The 17,888-nt window shown below is 54.2% G+C and overlaps 8 protein-coding genes across 8 annotated transcripts; 5 read left to right on the forward strand and 3 right to left on the reverse strand.

Moving 5' to 3' along the window:
- Positions 1 to 617: 617 nt before the first annotated feature.
- On the reverse strand, positions 618 to 2,664 carry DACRYDRAFT_25416 (uncharacterized protein; the record flags this gene model as incomplete). Its single annotated transcript, XM_040774153.1, has 3 exons — positions 2,194 to 2,664; positions 712 to 2,137; positions 618 to 666 (listed from the first exon to the last, which is right to left on the reverse strand). Exons 2-3 carry the CDS (start codon positions 853 to 855, stop codon positions 619 to 621), a joined length of 192 nt encoding a protein of 63 aa, XP_040623896.1. The 5' UTR covers positions 856 to 2,137; positions 2,194 to 2,664.
- Positions 2,665 to 4,124: 1,460 nt separating this feature from the next.
- DACRYDRAFT_25417 (uncharacterized protein) lies at positions 4,125 to 4,682 on the forward strand. Its single transcript, XM_040774154.1, has 2 exons — positions 4,125 to 4,285; positions 4,335 to 4,682. The coding sequence occupies exons 1-2, from the start codon at positions 4,190 to 4,192 to the stop codon at positions 4,491 to 4,493; spliced, it is 255 nt and encodes an 84-aa protein (XP_040623897.1). The 5' UTR covers positions 4,125 to 4,189; the 3' UTR covers positions 4,494 to 4,682.
- A 150-nt stretch (positions 4,683 to 4,832) lies between these two features.
- Positions 4,833 to 5,780, reverse strand: DACRYDRAFT_119791 (uncharacterized protein; the record flags this gene model as incomplete). The annotated part of the gene is made up of 1 exon (XM_040770866.1): positions 4,833 to 5,780. One exon carries the CDS (start codon positions 5,778 to 5,780, stop codon positions 4,833 to 4,835), a length of 948 nt encoding a protein of 315 aa, XP_040623898.1.
- An 896-nt stretch (positions 5,781 to 6,676) lies between these two features.
- Positions 6,677 to 7,272, forward strand: DACRYDRAFT_72749 (uncharacterized protein; the record flags this gene model as incomplete). Its single annotated transcript, XM_040775979.1, has 2 exons — positions 6,677 to 6,717; positions 6,764 to 7,272. A coding segment is annotated over exon 2 (369 nt), but the record flags the coding sequence as incomplete, so codon positions are not given.
- Positions 7,273 to 9,088: 1,816 nt separating this feature from the next.
- On the reverse strand, positions 9,089 to 10,788 carry DACRYDRAFT_59657 (HAD-like protein; the record flags this gene model as incomplete). Its single annotated transcript, XM_040775576.1, has 4 exons — positions 9,089 to 9,588; positions 9,707 to 9,968; positions 10,040 to 10,144; positions 10,207 to 10,788. 4 exons carry the CDS (start codon positions 10,786 to 10,788, stop codon positions 9,089 to 9,091), a joined length of 1,449 nt encoding a protein of 482 aa, XP_040623900.1.
- Positions 10,789 to 11,066: 278 nt separating this feature from the next.
- DACRYDRAFT_112332 (uncharacterized protein) lies at positions 11,067 to 12,221 on the forward strand (the record flags this gene model as incomplete). Its single annotated transcript, XM_040769393.1, has 3 exons — positions 11,067 to 11,171; positions 11,234 to 11,521; positions 11,646 to 12,221. The coding sequence occupies 3 exons, from the start codon at positions 11,067 to 11,069 to the stop codon at positions 12,219 to 12,221; spliced, it is 969 nt and encodes a 322-aa protein (XP_040623901.1).
- A 2,119-nt stretch (positions 12,222 to 14,340) lies between these two features.
- Positions 14,341 to 15,887, forward strand: DACRYDRAFT_59730 (uncharacterized protein; the record flags this gene model as incomplete). The annotated part of the gene is made up of 2 exons (XM_040775583.1): positions 14,341 to 14,808; positions 14,856 to 15,887. The coding sequence occupies 2 exons, from the start codon at positions 14,341 to 14,343 to the stop codon at positions 15,885 to 15,887; spliced, it is 1,500 nt and encodes a 499-aa protein (XP_040623902.1).
- Positions 15,888 to 16,665: 778 nt separating this feature from the next.
- DACRYDRAFT_119795 (uncharacterized protein) lies at positions 16,666 to 17,867 on the forward strand (the record flags this gene model as incomplete). Its single annotated transcript, XM_040770867.1, has 2 exons — positions 16,666 to 17,428; positions 17,507 to 17,867. The coding sequence occupies 2 exons, from the start codon at positions 16,666 to 16,668 to the stop codon at positions 17,797 to 17,799; spliced, it is 1,056 nt and encodes a 351-aa protein (XP_040623903.1). The 3' UTR covers positions 17,800 to 17,867.
- Between the last annotated feature and the right edge of the window lie 21 nt (positions 17,868 to 17,888).

The following is a 17,888-nucleotide window of genomic DNA, read 5'->3' on the forward strand; positions in this document are numbered from 1 at the left end:
GAAGTACACCGCCTGTCTATCCTGTTCTCGATATATCCACCTCATCGCTGTATTCGTCATGTAGCAGGGATGTATAGCGTCTCATACATGTTCACTTTCTTACATATTATTCACGTGAAGTATAGTGAGGCAAATATAAAGAAGAGTGGTGCCTGGGGTCAACTTTCTGGGGTCCCAGGCCCTACGGAATCAAATATTGCTGCACGGCAGTACGCAGCTCTTCTCGCAAGAGCTTGAGGAAGCTGTTAAGAAGTCCTCGCACCGTAGACATAATGAAGATCCCATACCTTCCTTCTGCGCATGGGGAGCTGGCTTGCGTTAATTCTTCTGATTATTCTTATTCTTTGACACCACTAATTTCGCCGTCCTCCCCGTGTTATACCTTTGAATGATTTTGATTCTTCTCGTTCCTTGACTCTGATTTCGTCGTCCTGCCCGCATTGTACCTCTTGTTGATGATTTTGATTCTTGTCGCTCGTTGACTCTGATTTCCTTGTTCTCCCCACGTTACACCTCTTTCTAATAATTTTGATTCTTCTCATTCCTTGACACTAATTTGCTCCCCGTGCTGTACCTCTTCGTCATCTTAGAGTCGGGCATATCCGACCTGCCCTAATTTCATTTTCGTGTTCCAACATCATTGAGCTTTTCCATACCCTCAACTAGCTACATATAAGTTTTCTTCTGTATCGCATTTGTAACTGTCCTTACCGTCACAAATTCCATGACATAACCCATATTGTGCTCATACTCTGAGACCATGTTACGAAAGCAGCACACCTCACAAGGTCCAGCCACTTGTCCTTGTCCGCTGGCCCTTAGTAGACGCCTGTCCTTGGACCGACCATTGGGCATTATACTCCGAGCTGCAACTTCAGTTCGTGCCATCCATCGCTCATTTTCTCTGATCTTGAACGGAGACGTCCTGAAAACATCCCGAAGGAGCGCAGCGACGCTCTGAGAACGAGATCATGAAGGTATGTGACCCTCCACATGCGGGCACTAGCAGTTATATATATATGTCGCCCATCGAACATCGAATGTGGACAATACCAACACCCAAACTCTCGATCCCATTAACACATGAACCGATTCCATCTCTCTACAGCACAAGCTCGCAGCTGTCGCCTCACTTCGGTATGCCAAGCTGATCTTGTGTACTCTACACCTCCCAATGAGGCGTCAGGAGTAAGTCCGCTGGAGGCGGAGTCGACAGTAATTTCTGAAATCAAGTAGATAGTAGTCCGTGGATATACTTCTTGCAATAATCGAAATTCGTTCCGAAGGGGAGGCTGGTAGTTCCGAATCTTCGGAGGTGAAATCCCAAGTCCCCACGCGCGTTTGGAGATGCGGTCCGAGTCGAATGGCTACCTAGGAATTATGGAGAGGAGAGGACGCGAGCATCGGAGTGCCGTTCGAAGGTCCGAACGACAGTTTGGATTGGTCGAATTAGAGCGAGAGTGTGTAAAGATTGGCTGTAGGTTAAAGGTGTAAGGTGTAAGGTAAAGATCAGAGAAAGCAAAGCAGTGGAAGAAGAGGTCCCTATTCCACAGTACTCGAATCCTCCCTATACCTTCGGAGGCAGTTCGGACTTTCGGACTATCTATCCTAACTCCCTTCCTAATCTGTGTATAGGGTCTGTGCTTCCTTCTATTGTCTTGTCGTAGTCCTATCGGACCTCGTTCGGAGTGTCGTTCGGAGTGTCGGTCGGAGTGTCGTTCGGAGTGCCGTTTGAACATCGAATCCGACTTCAAAATTGGAATGTGCAGCACACTTGTTGGCACACTGGATCATCAGCAACCTCCTCCCATCCTGGCGTCATAATCCGAACTGGACACTCCGCCGAGCGGTTGGTTTTCGCCTTCTGGACGGGCAGTCTCAGAATTTGGTCCCAAGTTCCAATGCCTGTGTACTCGGGATATCAAAAACGAGCCAAGTGACGACGGGCTACGCAGGTGGAATGTCGGCTTCTCCACAACCGGGGTGATGGATAGCACTGTCACAGGCGAAATTGGAAGATCAGAAAAGGACAGCAATAAAGCGCGTCAAGGTGAGAATGTATTGGCATGACTACGGGGTCAGGAAGGCAAGAGGGTCATGTTATTCTTGCACGGAGGAAAATATCTCGTGCGTTAACCTGAGTACGCCTTGAGAACCTCTGCTCACAGCATAAGACAGGCCGGAACCGCGCACCCTTCAGATATGACCGACTGTATTCCTATGCAGCTGTGCAACTTTTCTCGAACCGTGAAGGGAATTGTGTACTCTACACCTCCCAATAAGGCGTCAGGAGAAGGTCCGCTGGAGGGGGAGTCGACTGTGGTGGCCTGTGCCTCGTAGTAGTAGATTCGAGACAATAACCAGTTCTGAATCGACAGTTGACCCCAAGTATAGAGCAACACGAAGGTCAATTCGAGAATCCGGTACACGTTCCGAACCCAGACTCAGGCTATCCGAAGAGAGTCCGGAAGAGGGGAGTCGGTACAAGGCTCGAAGGGATGTGAGCGAGTGTGCTGCTATCAAGTCGGGGCTTCGGCTTGGGGGGCTTCGAATCGAGACTCGAGACGGTTCGAGTAGGGAATAGAATAGAGAGTGACTGTAGAGTAAAGCAGTAGTATTAGGTGTAAGTTAGTGATCACCTGACTTGAACGAGTGAGAGTAGAGAGTAAGTGAGAGAGGGAAGTCCGAGCGTTATCCGAAGTACACGAATCCTCCTATATACGTTTCGGAGCGGTTCGGACCTTCGGACTACTACCTAATCAATACCTAATCTATATTACCTAATGCTATGTCTAGGGTCCACTTCTTGCTTCCAATAGTCCGGCCGGCCGAGTTCGACATGTCGTTCGAAGAGGCTCAGATTCGAACTTGAAATTCGAATGTGCAGCACAATTGTTGCCGTCGAGTACCAATTATCCTCTATGGCGAAGCTGTGAGTTCACCCATTCCCCACTGCCCTTATCGATGCGATATGTTCTTTCCGATACCTGCTTGAGCTCGGATTCCAATAACAGAATTGATGACAGAAAATGCCGCTGTCGTCCAGTCCCGAGCCTGCGGCCGGCCAGTGGCAGATGAGCCTGCACCAAACCTGAGCGAACCGGAAAACTCGTGTCCCCGCTACATGGCCAATACAGTGATGAGATGGATAGATCGATTGTTGTGAACAGGGTAGGCAGGCGGCTCCGTACTTCATTGGTATTTTTCAGAATAAATGGCTCATCCCCTATGCGTCATCTACTATTCTGAATTCTACGCGTCTGTAGCCTTGTCACGGTTGTCCTAGACCGCGTCCGCAAGGGACCCCTCACCCACTACTCGATTTCACATCACGACGTAACGCACTCGATATGATTGGCGAGCCGCTTGCAATGGCGGTGGCTCGAGGAGGACATGGATCAGGATACAACGTATCCACGTCGGAAACTCTCGGACACACCCTGCTCAGTCAACCACCACAACTGGCGGATCACCCCGACCATTCACATGCCACACAAGTCAGGCAAATCATCCCTAATCCGAGCCCGGCATGGCGTGCTTTGGAGCCGCCGCCGTTGGCTGACGGAGGGCGGTAGGGGATATGCCCAGCATTCAAGTTGCTCGGTGACGGAAGGGCCGGGTAGGGTTATGCGCCCGGGTCCGCCGGGATTAGGCGGTATTTTCGCTGGGTTGCGGTTTGGCCGGTCTGGAGGAGAATGGACGTTCCACTTGTCAGAAGGCAAAAGGACGGGTGAATGTTCATCCAGGTGTACAGCCACTTAGGGGTGGGATGAACTTCCAAATGTGGACTTTCCGCCCCCGCATCGGTGAGCGCCCTCTGCGACCAAAAGGCGTTATCTTACCCTTTCCAGCAATTCTACCTCACGACATGAAACGTATGATGCCCTTCTCTCTCGCTGTGCATTCTTAGACTCGACGGGCGGAATGGCGGGAAAGCAAGGAAGGCGGGACGGCGGCGCTCGCCGACTCCTCTGTGCCGTCCGTGTTCCATGCCTTTATTCTGTTCTGTGCTAGTCTGTTGTATATGACTTGATTCCCTGCGGAGTCGGGCCCGGCCGCATTCATGAGAAACCGGAGAGGATAAAAGCTATCATTTTTCTTGGTACTTTCACGACAACCCGCCGCGACCCCAAACGCACTACTACCTCACCCCTCGAGTCGAGCACTCCCACATCCTTCCGAGACAAAGATGTTCCCCGCTCTTGCCCAATCCTCCCGTGTCGCCGCTCGCCAGGCGCCCGTTACCATCAAGCGAGGCTTCGCTGCCGCGGCCAAACACGGTCATGTGCGTCATCCTCCTCTTGTATCAAGCTTGCGTACTGACAAGGTTGTAGAATGCCATGCCCGCTCCGCCCGCTGAGGTCTATCCCCTCCTTGCCGTCGTCGCTGTCGGCAGCGGCTTCGGGATCTATTCCGGTGTCAAGGCGTGGGTTAAGGAGGAAGACAGTTTCACTCATCATAGGAGCACGGGAAACGAGCATATGAAGTATTGAAGGCTTCTGGACGACTTGCTTGGGGGGAACTGCGACTGAAGTTCGGGATGGAGGATAGAGTATACCACCCCCTTGCTTGGAGGAACGGACTGTACGATCATAATGCTGCCTAGCGGTCTTGATTCTTGTTCTATTTCCTTTTGTTTTGTATGTATGTATGGATAGAAGCTCTTTGAATTGATCGATCAACTTCATATCGCATTCGCGCGCGTTGCGCCTGTAATGAGAGGCACTCGGAAGAATTGTCAACAACATGATCATAGAGATAGGATGTTACAAGCAGACCAAATACCCTTTCGAAGAACAGCTAACCAACAATCACTGCACATCCTCCAGTGCTTAACGATCCGTCGTCCACTCGCTCTCAGTCCCTTCCCACCCATCCCGTTCCCTCTTCTCCCTCCTACCCTCCACCTGCGAAACCTCCTGTTCCTCCCCCTTCGTCTCTCTCCCTCGTTCCTTCTCAAGCGCCTCGTCGACCTTCTTCTTCCTCTTCTTCTCCACTTCGTCCCGCAAGTCCTTCCCTGTCATCCATATGATCGCACCCCATATGATACCGCTAACGATCGCCCAATCGACCCAGGTCATGTGGGGGCTTGTGGTCCAGTTCCCTTCCTGGTCCATATCGGCATTGTCAGAGGCATGCATAGCTCGGGCTTTGCGCATCAGCTCAGCGCGCTCCGTCTCCAGCCGTTTTGTCCGCACATCAGCCTCTTCCATTGCTGCTCTCTCCTTTGCTGCTTTCTCTTTGGCTTCGCTCTCGTTCTCGTTCTCCCTCTCATTCTCCTTTGACGACGTGGACTGGCTATTCCGATCTCGCTCCATCTGTTCATCCGATTCCCTCAGCGCAAACCGCCACGTAGCTCTTGCATTCTGTATCCAGCTTTCCTGGGACGCGTGGGGCTGATAGTGTGCAGGTGGTGGGAGCTGACTCTCCCCGGGCTGCTGGTAGTACGGCTTCGGATCGTGGATGATAGAGAGCCTGATCTGCCGGCGGTAGGGGCTTGATCGCACGTCTGAGATATTTGCAGGGCTCGGTGAGGAGGCTGTAGGTCCAGTAGATGAATTGGACGGTGGATTGTTCACCGTGCTTGGTTCGCTCGAAGTAGTGACATATCTTCGTTGGACGATTACAGATCGCACCCAGGCTGATCTAGACGGTACTAAGATCAGACCTGCGCGCGAGGTAGTGGCAGTCAAAGTTGTTGTCGACGCGCACATCTTGTTAGCTGGACAAGGCGCATAAGGACGAGTGATGGTGGTCAGAGAGAGTGATGAGGAGCTCATAGTCAACTCAGCAGCTGGCAAGAGGGAGGCGCATCACGTGATTGTAATTGAAGTAGGGCACCTTCTATACCCTGCACAGTATTAGAAAATAAACCTAAAATTACAACAGCCATATGAGCTCCAATACGTACATATTATCCTAAATTAAATAATAATTTAATTGGGTCCTCAGGGCTGTCCTTTACATTGAATTCGAAATACGACCATTTGTACACTTTATTACTTTCAAAGATTATTATTCAATATCTCTGGCCAGGTTGAATCCGATGCAACTCTGAGAATATATCATGCCAACGCAACCTGTCGTCAAGTCATCAGCTGTGCCCGGCGAAAGGAGCAATGCTTTATCACCCACTCAACCCCGTTTCCTGAAACGCGTCACACTGCCCCTCGACCTATGCACTCATCGCCTGCTGCGAATGGTATATGAGCTCAGGAGTTTTGCTGGGCGTGCGGGAGGCATTAGTATTTTACACCACTTGACTTAACGAAATGAGCGATAGCGACGATACGAGGGTCGAGAGTGAAAAGGAGCCGATGAGGCGGGTGGTGCGTCCCAGAAGGCATGGTGAGGTCGTGTGACTGATATATCCCTGCAGAGGCAGAAGAGGCCCCCACCATTTGCATCAGCTAGACGGCTGGAACGTCCCTCCTGGTTGCGTAAGGGCGATCCAACCTCGACCGGTGTATCGGTCGCTTCCTCCAAGAAGGGCTCACACCCTGGTGGTGTTGAGAGCCATCGGACTTGGAAGATATGGACGACATATGCGAAAGAGGCGAGCGAATTTGATCATAAGATTACGGGAGATTGGAATGAGAGTATGGATGTGCTTCTAATTTATGTGCGTCAATTCGCAGCAAGTCTGGCCCTAGGCTGACGAACTGTAGGCGGGGTTGTTTTCCAGCGTCGTCACTTGTTTCCTACAGATTTCGTGGCGTACGTTTCCCCCGTCGGCGGGTGTCACTGTCTAACAAGTGCACAGCATGGCTGAGCTACGACAACCCCGCCCTAACAGCGAAGATCCTGTACGCCTCAGCACACGGACTTCCCCTGCCACAATCACTCAACCCGGACGGCGACTTCGTCCCTCCCGACTGGGCAGTGCGGATAAATGTGGCGTGGATGATATCGCTCGTCCTTTCCCTGGTAGTAGCGACGTTCGCAATGCTCTCTAAGGCGTGGATCCGCGAGTACATGCGCATCCTCCCTGCAGCACCGTACGACCAAGCGCACCACAGGCAGTTCCGGCTCGAGGGAATCCGCCAGTGGCGCATGGGGAGTATAATGGAAATCCTTCCCCTGCTGCTGCACCTCTCTTTCGTCCTCTTCTGCTGGGGACTGATTGAGATGTCCGCACACGCCAACTCACGCATGCTGTTTATCGTCACAACCTGCACGTGTGTATTGGCTCTCGGCTTGTATACCCTCTTTTGTATTCTCCCGCTGTTCGATCCACGCTGCCCCTTCCGCACCCCATGGGCGGCGCTCTTCGGTGTCGACGCTCGCCAATCGCTGGCTATCAGCGCTCAGCGTATGCAGAAGGGTGCAGGTGCGTTGGGGTATGCCGCTGTGGGAGGAAACGACGCTACGGCGAAGGAACTCGCAGAAGCGCGTGCGCTCGTGTGGCTCTTCGAGGAGACGTTCGACCACGACATCGCCGTCTCCGCCATCAACTCTGCGCTCAACCTCGACTCCCAAAAAGCGCAGTGCAAGGTCCTCCTGCAACCTGGCGTCCTGCCAGTCATGTGCAAGATGTTCATCGAATGTGAGGATGAGGCGCGCACGGCTAAGATCCTCAGCGGTATCGACCTGGTGTACCAGTCACTGCCGGAGCGGCGGATAATGTCCAACTTCAACCCTGACGACGAGCTGCTCGAAGAGTTCCACACGAAGCTGGGGAACGTCCTCCAGACCTCGTCCTCGGATGAGCTCCTCTGCTCCACCATCCGGTTCGCAAACGTCCTCCGCCAGCGGAACGCTCTCTTCCTCCCGATCGCATCACGTTTCTCTACTGCCCGTCTCATGAAGCAGATCGGTACCTCCCGGTTCGCAGACAACGCCAGCCTTGCCGCTGCTCTGCAAGTCACGGCACACATGCTTTCGATGCCTGGCTCTGCCGAAGTTCCCGAATGGAGAGTGATCGAAGCTGATAACCTGCGCAACCTCCTGACCGTAATAACATCAGTGATCAAAACCTGCTCGTCCTCCCTCGTCCTTGAGAGCGCACTCGACGTCGCCCGTGCAAGCATCGAGACTACTAAGCTAACACCTGCAGGCTGGGTACAGCTCAACCAAGACTTATATCTCGACCCTTCCGACGGGCTGCTCTCTTCCCTCCTCCCGCTCCTACCAGGCTCAGCGCCTACTGAGTGCAGACTCCGACGCAAAGTGCGCGAGATCCTGTGCAACCTCATGCTCCTTACCGAGCTCGGCGACCCAGCCGGCCAGGGAGTGCAGAACTGGATCGTGCTAAACGGCCATCTCTATGGCGTAGTGGAGGACTTTGATGGTTTCCACGTGACGAGCGAGACGCGGGACGATTGTTCGGCCGTGCACCTGCTCGTACAAGTCATGGGCCGCAACAGGCTCAGAGATTACTGCGAGTCCTTCGTCGCTGCCCATACGTTCGAGGCGATCAAGAGACATCTATCGAGGATGCACTACGACCGCCCCCCGATACTGCTCAGCGACGCCGCGGACCTCTTACGCGCGCTTGTTGGGCTGATAGGGACGGTCAAGGAGGACTTGCTAAGGGAGAGCGAGGTGCTCGGGGCGGTGATCTCCGATCTGAGAGAGGTGAACGGGGGCACGAGCGAGGAGATCGAGGAACTGCGAGGGCTGATGGAGGAGGCGAGGGAGTTTTGTGGTCAGTCGGTGCTGTTTATCCGGTAGCAAGAACTTGCGGACAGGACTGGTGTGAGGGATTTGACGTGGTGAGGACGGATACACGTTGTAGAACTAGGCTTGCTGTAACGACTTTAACGACTCGATTTATGATCATACATGTTCGCGGTTAGTCGCCGTTGAGGATTTGTGGAGGACTTTAGTGCGTGCCCTATATTGAACCAGATAAAGAGAATGCAAGAGTTGAGAGTCATTCGAACACAAATGTAACAGTTAACAACGATTAAAACTTGGAAACCCTTCCTCCTTGCCCATCACCACCGCATTATAAACCCGCTTGTATCATGACACAACGCAGCGACGCTCCGAGAACGAGTTGCATACTAAACCCGCATCATTTCAGGCATAAGCTGCACTGCACTCCTCGTTTCACGCCTACGGCGTCCGGTCCGCAAGTACACTTCTAGGCGCTCTTCCCCCCCATTGCAACTCCCACAACAGGGGGTGTCTGGCCGGTGCTCCCCTGGCCAACAGGGGCCGTTGCCGCCCCTGCCCCCTCTGCCAAAGCACCCGGCGCCTGGGGGCCCTGCAGCCCCAGATAACCCAACAAGCTCCCCCTCATCTCCCCCAACTGCCGCTGCCTGTCTTCCTCCATAAGTCGCTTCATCTCCCCTTCGTGCTCCTTGAAGTACTTCTGTTCCTCGAGGTAGATCGCCTGTGCCTCAGCACGTTTCTGCTCAAGGTAGGACATGGGCATCTTCGGTGCAGCAGGGGCACCGCCGAACATAGAGGAAAGGGTGAAGCTGCCCATAGAGCCCGAGGCGCTCGAGTGCGTGGCATTCCATTCCTCGACGGCTTTTTGTTTTTGGGCAGCTTCGATCGCTGCGTAGGCGGTGGGGATGTCTTGGTCGGCGTATTTGTGTAGGATTGGACGGACGTCGGGCACTTTGTGGATGGCGATCGCTGGCGGGGTTAGGAGTCAGTATTGTTATGGAACAGGTAAGGAGAGAAGGGGTGGGGGTAATGGAAGTGAAGGTGATAGGGAAGGGTTGAGAGAGTAGAGAGTGGGGAGTGAACGTACATTCCAAGAACGGGATCAGCCCCACCAAACCTTTATCCCCTGGCGTACCCCTCCATTTCGGGAGTACGATCGCATTATCCGGTTGAAGTGCCGCATAATCCTTCACGGTATCGAGCATGATCACTTTGCTCAAATCTCGGTTGAGGTAGGAGAGGTCTTTGACGAGCTGGCCGGAGGGAAGGGTGCGTGCTGATTCCCGGAAGAGGCGGTATTGGATGAAAGTGGAGAATGGGTCGAGGGATTCTAGGACTGGCTGGGCGGACTAGAGGAGTTGTGAGTAGAAGAAAGAGAGAGGGGGAGGGGGAGCAGGAAGGAAGGGAAGGGGGGACGCACGTATACGTATTGGGTGGTGAAGACTACGATCTCGTAGAATTGGGACATGTAGGCGAGGAAATAGTCCACTCCTGGCCGTTTTGCCGTCCTCCAACCGTGTTGTCGCTACCGTCATGCCCATCAGTACCAGCACCAGCACCAACAGGCAGGGAGAGCAAGCGACTCACATCCCATGTGCTCGCTACAAGCAAGTCGTCAATATCGATCACGAGAGTATACGGCCTCCCATGGGGAAAAGGCAATGGCGGGGGGAGGAGTTCCTTCCACTGCGGCCTATTAAAATAGTCCATCGCCTCGCCTCCACGACGCCATATCCTAGCCCACCAAGCGTCCTTCACTCCCTCGCCCACGCCGGCCGCTTCCTCCGCCTCTGTCCACCCACGGCTGAGGTAAGCGACGCCGCCTACTGCGGAGAGGAGGAATATGCCCGTCCAGAGACGGGCGAAGGTGCGCCGTTGTCTGTCGATGGAGGTTTGGGTCGAGGCGGCTTTGGCACCGGTGCGTTGGTCGGGCGTTATGGATGGGGAAGTGATGTCCAGCGATGGGAGGGCGGTGGGTTCTGCCTCTGCTGCTGCCTCTGCCGGTGTTGGTGTTGGTGCTGATGGTTCCTGCGCTGATGCCTCCTCCGCTGCTGGTGTTGCTTGCGCTTGAGGCTCCTTTGGCAGTGGTGGGATATTAGGCCGCCCACCCAACTGTCCCTTTCGTTTCTTCCCATTCCCATTCCCGTTCCCACTCTGAGCAGTCGCCATCAACCGACGCAGCACTTCCCCCGTCACCATCGTCGTCGCTGTGAGTCGTTGAGGGAGTAATACCCTCCTAGCAGTGAGGGCTAGCATCTCGTGGTGACCGTTGCTGTGTAGACGCTCTTCACTGTCAAAGAGAATTTCAGGGCATAATTGATTCCGAGTATTTGTCCGGTCGGGGATAACTACAAAAGTTGAGCAACCGACTACAGCTGCAACTGCAACTGCGACTATTACAACTGCGACTACAACTACAACTACACTCTCATTAATACTAAACCAAGATGGCACGAGATAAACCTTCCAAATCCCTCACTGGCGGGGATACAAAACCCGGAATATCAAAGCTCAAATCCAGTCTAAGGCAAGTAAAACGTCTCTTGCTCAAGGTAAGCCTCCCATCCCATCCCATCCATGGCCTGCAAGCTCATCCTGCACCCCTCCCCCGTAGCCAAACCTCGACGCAGCCCTAAAGAGGGACACCCAGCGGCGCGCCCATGCGCTAGACCAGGAATTACAGACCGCGCTCAAAGGGCAGAGGGAGAGGGAGATGGTACAACGATATCGGATGGTGAGGTTTTTCGAGAGGAGGAAGGTTGAGCGGGCTTTGGGGAGGGCAGAGCGGGAGTTGGGCGAGTTGGACGGGAGGGGGATGGGCGAGGCGGGGAAGGAGGGGAAGGAGAGACGGAGGTTGGAGAAGGAGGTGAGGGAGAGGAGGGTCGATTTGGGCTATATAATCGTGCGTTTTCCCCCTAACTACGTTCTTCTCCCCCCCCCGGCCCCTTTCTTTACCGCATTCTTTCTCTCCCTTTGGTCTTCCTTTTTCGTCCTTCGGTTCACACGTCAGTACTGACATGAAACAGCATTACCCGAAATCGAAAAAATACGTGTCGTTGTTGAAGGAGACTACGGCAGAGGCGAGCAAGGAGAGGGAGGAAGTGAGGGCTTGGGTGAGGCGGGAGATGGATGGCGGGAGGATGGGTGTGCCGAGGTTAGGGGAGGGGGATGCTGTGAGTGAGGGGAGGGGAGGGAGTGGGGTGAAGGAGGTTGAGGGGAAGTCTAAGGGCAAGACGGAAGGCGATGATAAGCCCGACCAGAAGCAGAAGAAAGAGAAGGAGAAGGAGAAAAAGAAAAAGAAAGATACTCCATCTCTGAACGTCTCGTCCACACCGTCCCGTACCCAACTGGAGCTAGACGAGCAACCGGACCCCTTGGAGCAAGAACAGCTCCGAGCAGAGCAGGAAACTGCGTTGGAAGAGGAGCACGAGTATGAGGATGTGATGGATTTGAGGGAGGAGGATGATGAGGATGAGGAGGGGTGGGAGGGGTTGGGAGAGGGGGAGGGGGATGAGGATGATGAGGATGAGGAGGAGGAGGATGGGGATGAAGACGAGGAGGAGGAGGATGGAGATGAGGAGATGGAAGAGGATGATGAGTGAGCTTTCTTCGTTCTTGTAGATTCACGACATTCGCATTGTAGTAATATAACACGCATCTTTCTTCAGGTGTACCGGAGCGGGGTTGCCTCACCACTGCGATCGAGTGAAGTGTAGTCTGCATGAGAGCTTACTTGTCTATCACTCGTTTTGTGCATAATTTCTTCAGCTCTGGGGGTGAGGTGATCAATTGTACTGATCAAACGATAGATAGACGATGCGACAGTTGACCTTGAACTGGGGATGACATCAAGTGCGCAAGTTGTAAGATCGTGGAATTTGATATACTGATGACCAACTATTGTTCCCATATGTATGACACAAGTCGCCGCCATTCGAGTTGCAGTCGGAGCTAGAATCCCACCAGACTTTAGGGATCAAATACAAAATATATATCGATCTAACGGCATCCTGCACTGAATGAACGGGGTGGGTGAGAACTGTATCGCCTATCGTTTCTATCGTTGTTGTTCTGAGAAAGGACGTATGGAAGGTATGTTGACGACGGTGCCTTGTCACCAAGCAAGGGAGGCTAAGGAGGAAGTGTTGTTCATAAGCAAGAGACAGGAAAGAGTTGAGAGAGAGGCGCCGTTGCCAAGTTGTGTTTGTCGTAAATGAATTGAAAGTGGGTCTGATGACGGGTGTAAAATGGGGAAGGGTCTAAATTCCTTTAAAAGGAAAGGAATGAGATGGGTCTTACTGCTGTGTTGATGGGTCTTGTACTATTGATGAGAACGGATGAAATGGTCTGTCGTAGTCTGATTCCCTTGCTCAATCCATCCTCTTTTCTTCTTCTCTCCTTTCTACCACCATCATCTCCTCCTCCTCCTCCTCCTCCTCCTCTCTCTCCTCCTCCTCATCTCTCCTCTACTCTGTCCATTCTATTTCCAACAAATCATTTCACCTTTTGCAGCGCTCCATTTTGTGCGTGTCCATTCATTTTATCACCCTCCATCTTGCCATCCCCCGACAATCGCCTTGTAACTCTCCAAACAACTTCAGAGATCAATTTCTGACTCGTTGTTCTCTTGCTCTTTCATTGCCCTCTACTTACAATCCCGTTCAAAAAACCCTCATTCAAAAAACCTCCTCCCATTCGATACCCTTCAAATCCTTGAAATCTTGAAAATATTGCGAATCACTTCCCCCCATCCTATAACCTTTGTCGCTCCTTCGACCGTTTACGCTCTTTTGCCACACACACTCTTTTGCCCCCCCTAACCCTCCCCCTCGCGTACCTTCAACAAACAACACGAAATGTTGATGATGGACGACTCCCCTATCGACCAGTACGCGCCATTTGGTCCCCACCCACACGCCCACTTTCCCAGTCCGGACCATCTCCAAGTCCCAAACTACTTCGACTTTGACCTCATGAAGGTGCGCCTCTTCTCCCATCTCAGACTTTTCTGACCCCCTTTAGCGCGCACACGAGTCATCCACCGACCTGGCTAACAAGAAGCCTCGCTGGTCGCCTTCTTCCCTCCCAGGTGCTCCCTCGGGCCTAGCATCCTCTACTTCCTCCGACTCCTCCCAAGCAGCCAAGTTTGCCAACTACGGCTACGGACCCAACGCACCGCATCATCAGGCGGCTATACTCGCTTCCCAGCAACAACAACAGCAGCAGCAGCAGCAGCAGCAGCAGCAGCAATCGCAGAACATGTACGGTCTTGGACAGGGGATGCAGATGGGCATGGGGTACAACCAGGGGACCTATGGACAACAGATCACTAGCATCACCTCTGCTGCTGCTGCTCAGGTGCAACCTCTCACCGGCCAGCAGACAGGACCGCAGCAGAATATCAACGGCAGCTATACTACCTCTGCCAGCCCGTTCGTCCCTGCCGCTACTGGAGCTTCGCCCAATGGCACGACGTTTAGCTTTGCGGGTACGCCGCTTAACCTGCCTATCATGGGGAACATGCAGTCTATGCAGGGGATGCAAAACATGCAGAATTTGCAGAACATGCAGGGGATGATGGGCATGAACGGCGCTTTCCCTGGAAATGTTGGGCTTGGTATGGGCATGGGCATGAACGGCTTCAGCGGATACGGGTACGACCTCTCCTCCGGAATGGGCAAGCTCCCTTCCACAGGGGCGTTCTACGGCCAAGGGCAGATGATGAACCCTCTCGGTGGTGCACCTCTGAACCCCAACCAGCGGACGGTGTACATCGGCAACCTTCCCCCAACGGGAACGATCGACGAGCTCCTCTCCCTCATCCGCTCTACCGGGCCGATCGAGTCCGTCCGTCTCCTCCCAGAGAAGAACTGCGCCTTTATCTCCTTCCTCGACGCGCCTACCGCTCTGGGGTTCTTTAATGACGCTAGTGCTAAGAAGCTCCAGCTGCACGGGATGGAACTCAAGATCGGCTGGGGAAAGGCTACCCCCGTACCGCCCACAGTGGCAGCAGCGGTCATGCAGTACAATGCTAGTCGGAACGTGTACCTCGGTGGACTGGAAGATTACGTGACGGAGGAGATGCTGCGCGAGGACTTGGGCCGCTTTGGACCGATTGATCAGATCAAGATCCTCAAAGATAAGAACGTGGGCTTTGTCCATTTCCTCAGTGTGCAGAGCGCTATCAAGGTACGCGTATGCGGTTCTCTCGGGAAACGGAGCTGACGAGCATGTAGGCGGTTTCCCAGCTCGCGCAGGAGCCGAACTGGCAAGGCAAGCGTGTGAACTACGGCAAGGACAGGTGCACATACGTCCCCAAAGGGCAGAAGATGCAGCCCCAGATCCCCCAGCAACCGCTCATCCCCGCTGCCGCTATCGCCGCCGCGGTGAACATGGGCCAGAACATCCCGTTCAACCCTGCCGGCACGCCGCAACAGTTTATGCAAGTCCCGGGAAGCCTCGCTGCGGGCTTTGGCGCTTCTGGTGCTGTGCCGAATATGCGTACTGTCTACTTGGGGAATATCCACCCTGATACGACTACGGAAGATCTATGCAACGCCGTTCGTGGTGGTGTGCTCCAAAGCGTCCGGTACATGAAAGATAAGCATATCGCCTTCGTGACGTTCATCGACCCTTCCGCTGCGCTCGCGTTCTTCAACATCGCCTCCCTGCAAGGGCTGAGCGTGAACAACCGCAGGCTCAAGATTGGCTGGGGGAAGAGCTCGAACCCCCTCCCTCCTGCTCTGGCCGTCGCCGTACAGGGCGGGGCGACGCGGAACGTCTATGTGGGGAATATCGACGACTGGGAGAAATGGGCTGAAGACAGGCTCCGGAGGGACTTTGGCGAGTTTGGGGATATAGAACTGATCAATTCCCTCCGGGAGAAGAACTGCGCTTGGGTAAACTTTACGAATATCTCGAGTGCGATGAAGGCTATTGAGGCGATGAGAGTGCGTCCGGAGTATGCGCACTTGAGGGTGTCGTATGGCAAGGATAGGTGTGCGAACCCGCCTAGGGCGGGGGTACAGGGCGGTGGGTCGAGGAGGAACAACAACGGGGGAGTGTCCCCACTTTCTGGGACGGAGAAACCTGGTTTCCAGGAAGTGGGCGAGCAGGGCCCGGCTGGCGAGGCAGCGTCGACCGCGCCTGGGAGTTCGGGCGGGTTTGTGTACGCGTACGAGGAGGCCGACGCGGATGAGGCTGATGCGAGGGAGGCGGAACATGATATGATCGTACCGTCTGATGAAGTGCTGGAGGGCGCTCATTAGCCGCGGTGGGAGAGTGCTCGTGCTATCCTCCCTCGATGTCGTCCCCCCTCCATCGCTGTACGCTCTCGGTCGCCTTCGACCAGCCTACGATCAACCCTCAACCCTCGACACCCTAGCTCGTCACCCAACGAACGAATAACTAATTACCGGCAGCAAGCCCTGTAAAGGACGACTTTGTCCCCTCTCTCTCTGCGCCTCAGTCTCTCCGTCTCCGTCTCTGTCTATGTTTCTTGCTTCCCTCTCTCTCCCTCTTTGTCGGCCTCGCTCGCTCTCCCTCCCGGTCTGTTGCTCTCTCTCCCTCTCTCCGTCCCCATAAGATACCACGCATGGCACATGCACGCTCGACTCTCGACTCTCCTTCGCATGTGTCTGTCTCTACAAGGGCTGTATTGTCAAATACTAGTAGCTGATATGTGCGAAAAATCGATTATATTGGGGTCTTTCAATCTGTTCGTTCCGTTCCATCTGACTCACTGGTGGAGACCCGACCCGACCCTGGAGGATTTGGATGTGGACGTGGACGGTGTTGACGCCTCCATGTTTGACAGCGGATGGAGGTGGACAGTGGATGACTATTATTGGACGGTGCTCCATTTAGACTTGGAGAAGGTTCTGCCTGCCGATTCGTACGCCGTCAACATCGGCAGAAGACAAAAGCTGTTGACGCTGACGTTGACGCTGTCGCTGACGTCCACGCACCACCAACGTCCTCCAACTCTGTATATCTACTCCACACTGTCAACGTCAACGTCAACGTCATCCTCCCCATCAACACAAGATGAGAACAATCAAAGGTCCTGCAATCTTCGTCGCTCAATACCTCTCCACCACAGTGCCGTACGACACCCTCTCCCACCTCGCCCAATGGGCCTCTTCCCTCGGGTACAAAGGCCTGCAACTCCCCGTCGACCCCAGGTTGATCGATATCACCCGCGCCGCGAATGATAAGACGTACTGTGACGCCCTCCGTGCCGAGTGCGCACAGTACGGGATTGAGATTACCGAGTTGTCTACACACCTCCAGGGGCAGCTGATAGCTGTTCACCCGGCGTACGAAACCCTGTTTGACGGGTTTGCCCCCCCTGCGCTGAGGGGGGATACACAGGCACGCACGGGATGGGCAAGAAACCAGCTGGTATGCGCTGCTAAGGCCTCTAAGAATCTGGGGCTAAAGGCGCACGCAACCTTCTCCGGTGCACTCGCTTGGCCCTTCTTCTATCCTTGGCCTCAACGGCCCCCAGGACTGATAGAAACGGCTTTTACGGAACTTGCACACCGCTGGCTCCCTATTCTGGACGCGTTCGACGCTTGCGGCATCGACCTGTGCTACGAGCTACATCCTGGTGAAGACTTACATGACGGGACGTCCTTTGACCGGTTCCTGGCTGCGGTGGGGGGACACAGGCGGGCGTGTATCTTGTATGACCCGAGTCATTTTGTACTCCAGGGGATGGACTACCTCGAGTTTGTGAAGATTTACCATGAGAGGATCAGGATGGTTCATGTTAAGGACGCCGAGTTTAGGCCTGAAGGGAGACAAGGTGCGCCCTCCCCCTCCCACTCCCCCTCCCCTCCCTGTGTCGAGAGTCGTCCTCTTCACACCAGCTGACTGCGGACAGGCGTATATGGTGGCTACGCAGACTGGACCTCCCGCGCAGGCCGTTTCCGCGCTCTCGGAAAGGGGCAAATCGACTTCCCAGCCCTGTTCACCCTTCTCGCAGCGTACGACTTCCCCGGGTGGGCAGTGCTCGAGAATGAGGACCCGTTCGAGGAGGCCGAGGAGTGTGCGCGGAGGGGGGCGCTGCTGATCGATGGGTGGATCGTGAAGGTTAGGGAAGGGGGAGGGTTTGATGATTTTGCGGAGAGTGGAGTGGGGAGGGATGGGTTGAGGAAGGTGTTGGGCCTCGAGTGAGTAGGGGTAGGGGAAATGAGAAATAGTTCGATTTCCTAGATATGTAAGTTGACATCAAGCCCAATCCTAACCAAGTGAACATGTACATC

Source organism: Dacryopinax primogenitus (genome assembly GCF_000292625.1).
Source record: "Dacryopinax primogenitus strain DJM-731 SS1 chromosome Unknown DACRYscaffold_25, whole genome shotgun sequence".
Lineage (NCBI taxonomy): Eukaryota > Fungi > Basidiomycota > Dacrymycetes > Dacrymycetales > Dacrymycetaceae > Dacryopinax > Dacryopinax primogenitus.

Bases quoted from the DNA above. Each gene is read 5' to 3' on its own strand.
- DACRYDRAFT_25417 (XM_040774154.1), top strand. From the start codon at position 4,190: ATGTTCCCCGCTCTTGCCCAATCCTCCCGTGTCGCCGCTCGCCAGGCG. The intron at 4,286-4,334 runs GTGCGTCATCCT...ACAAGGTTGTAG, and splicing joins CCGCGGCCAAACACGGTCAT to AATGCCATGCCCGCTCCGCC.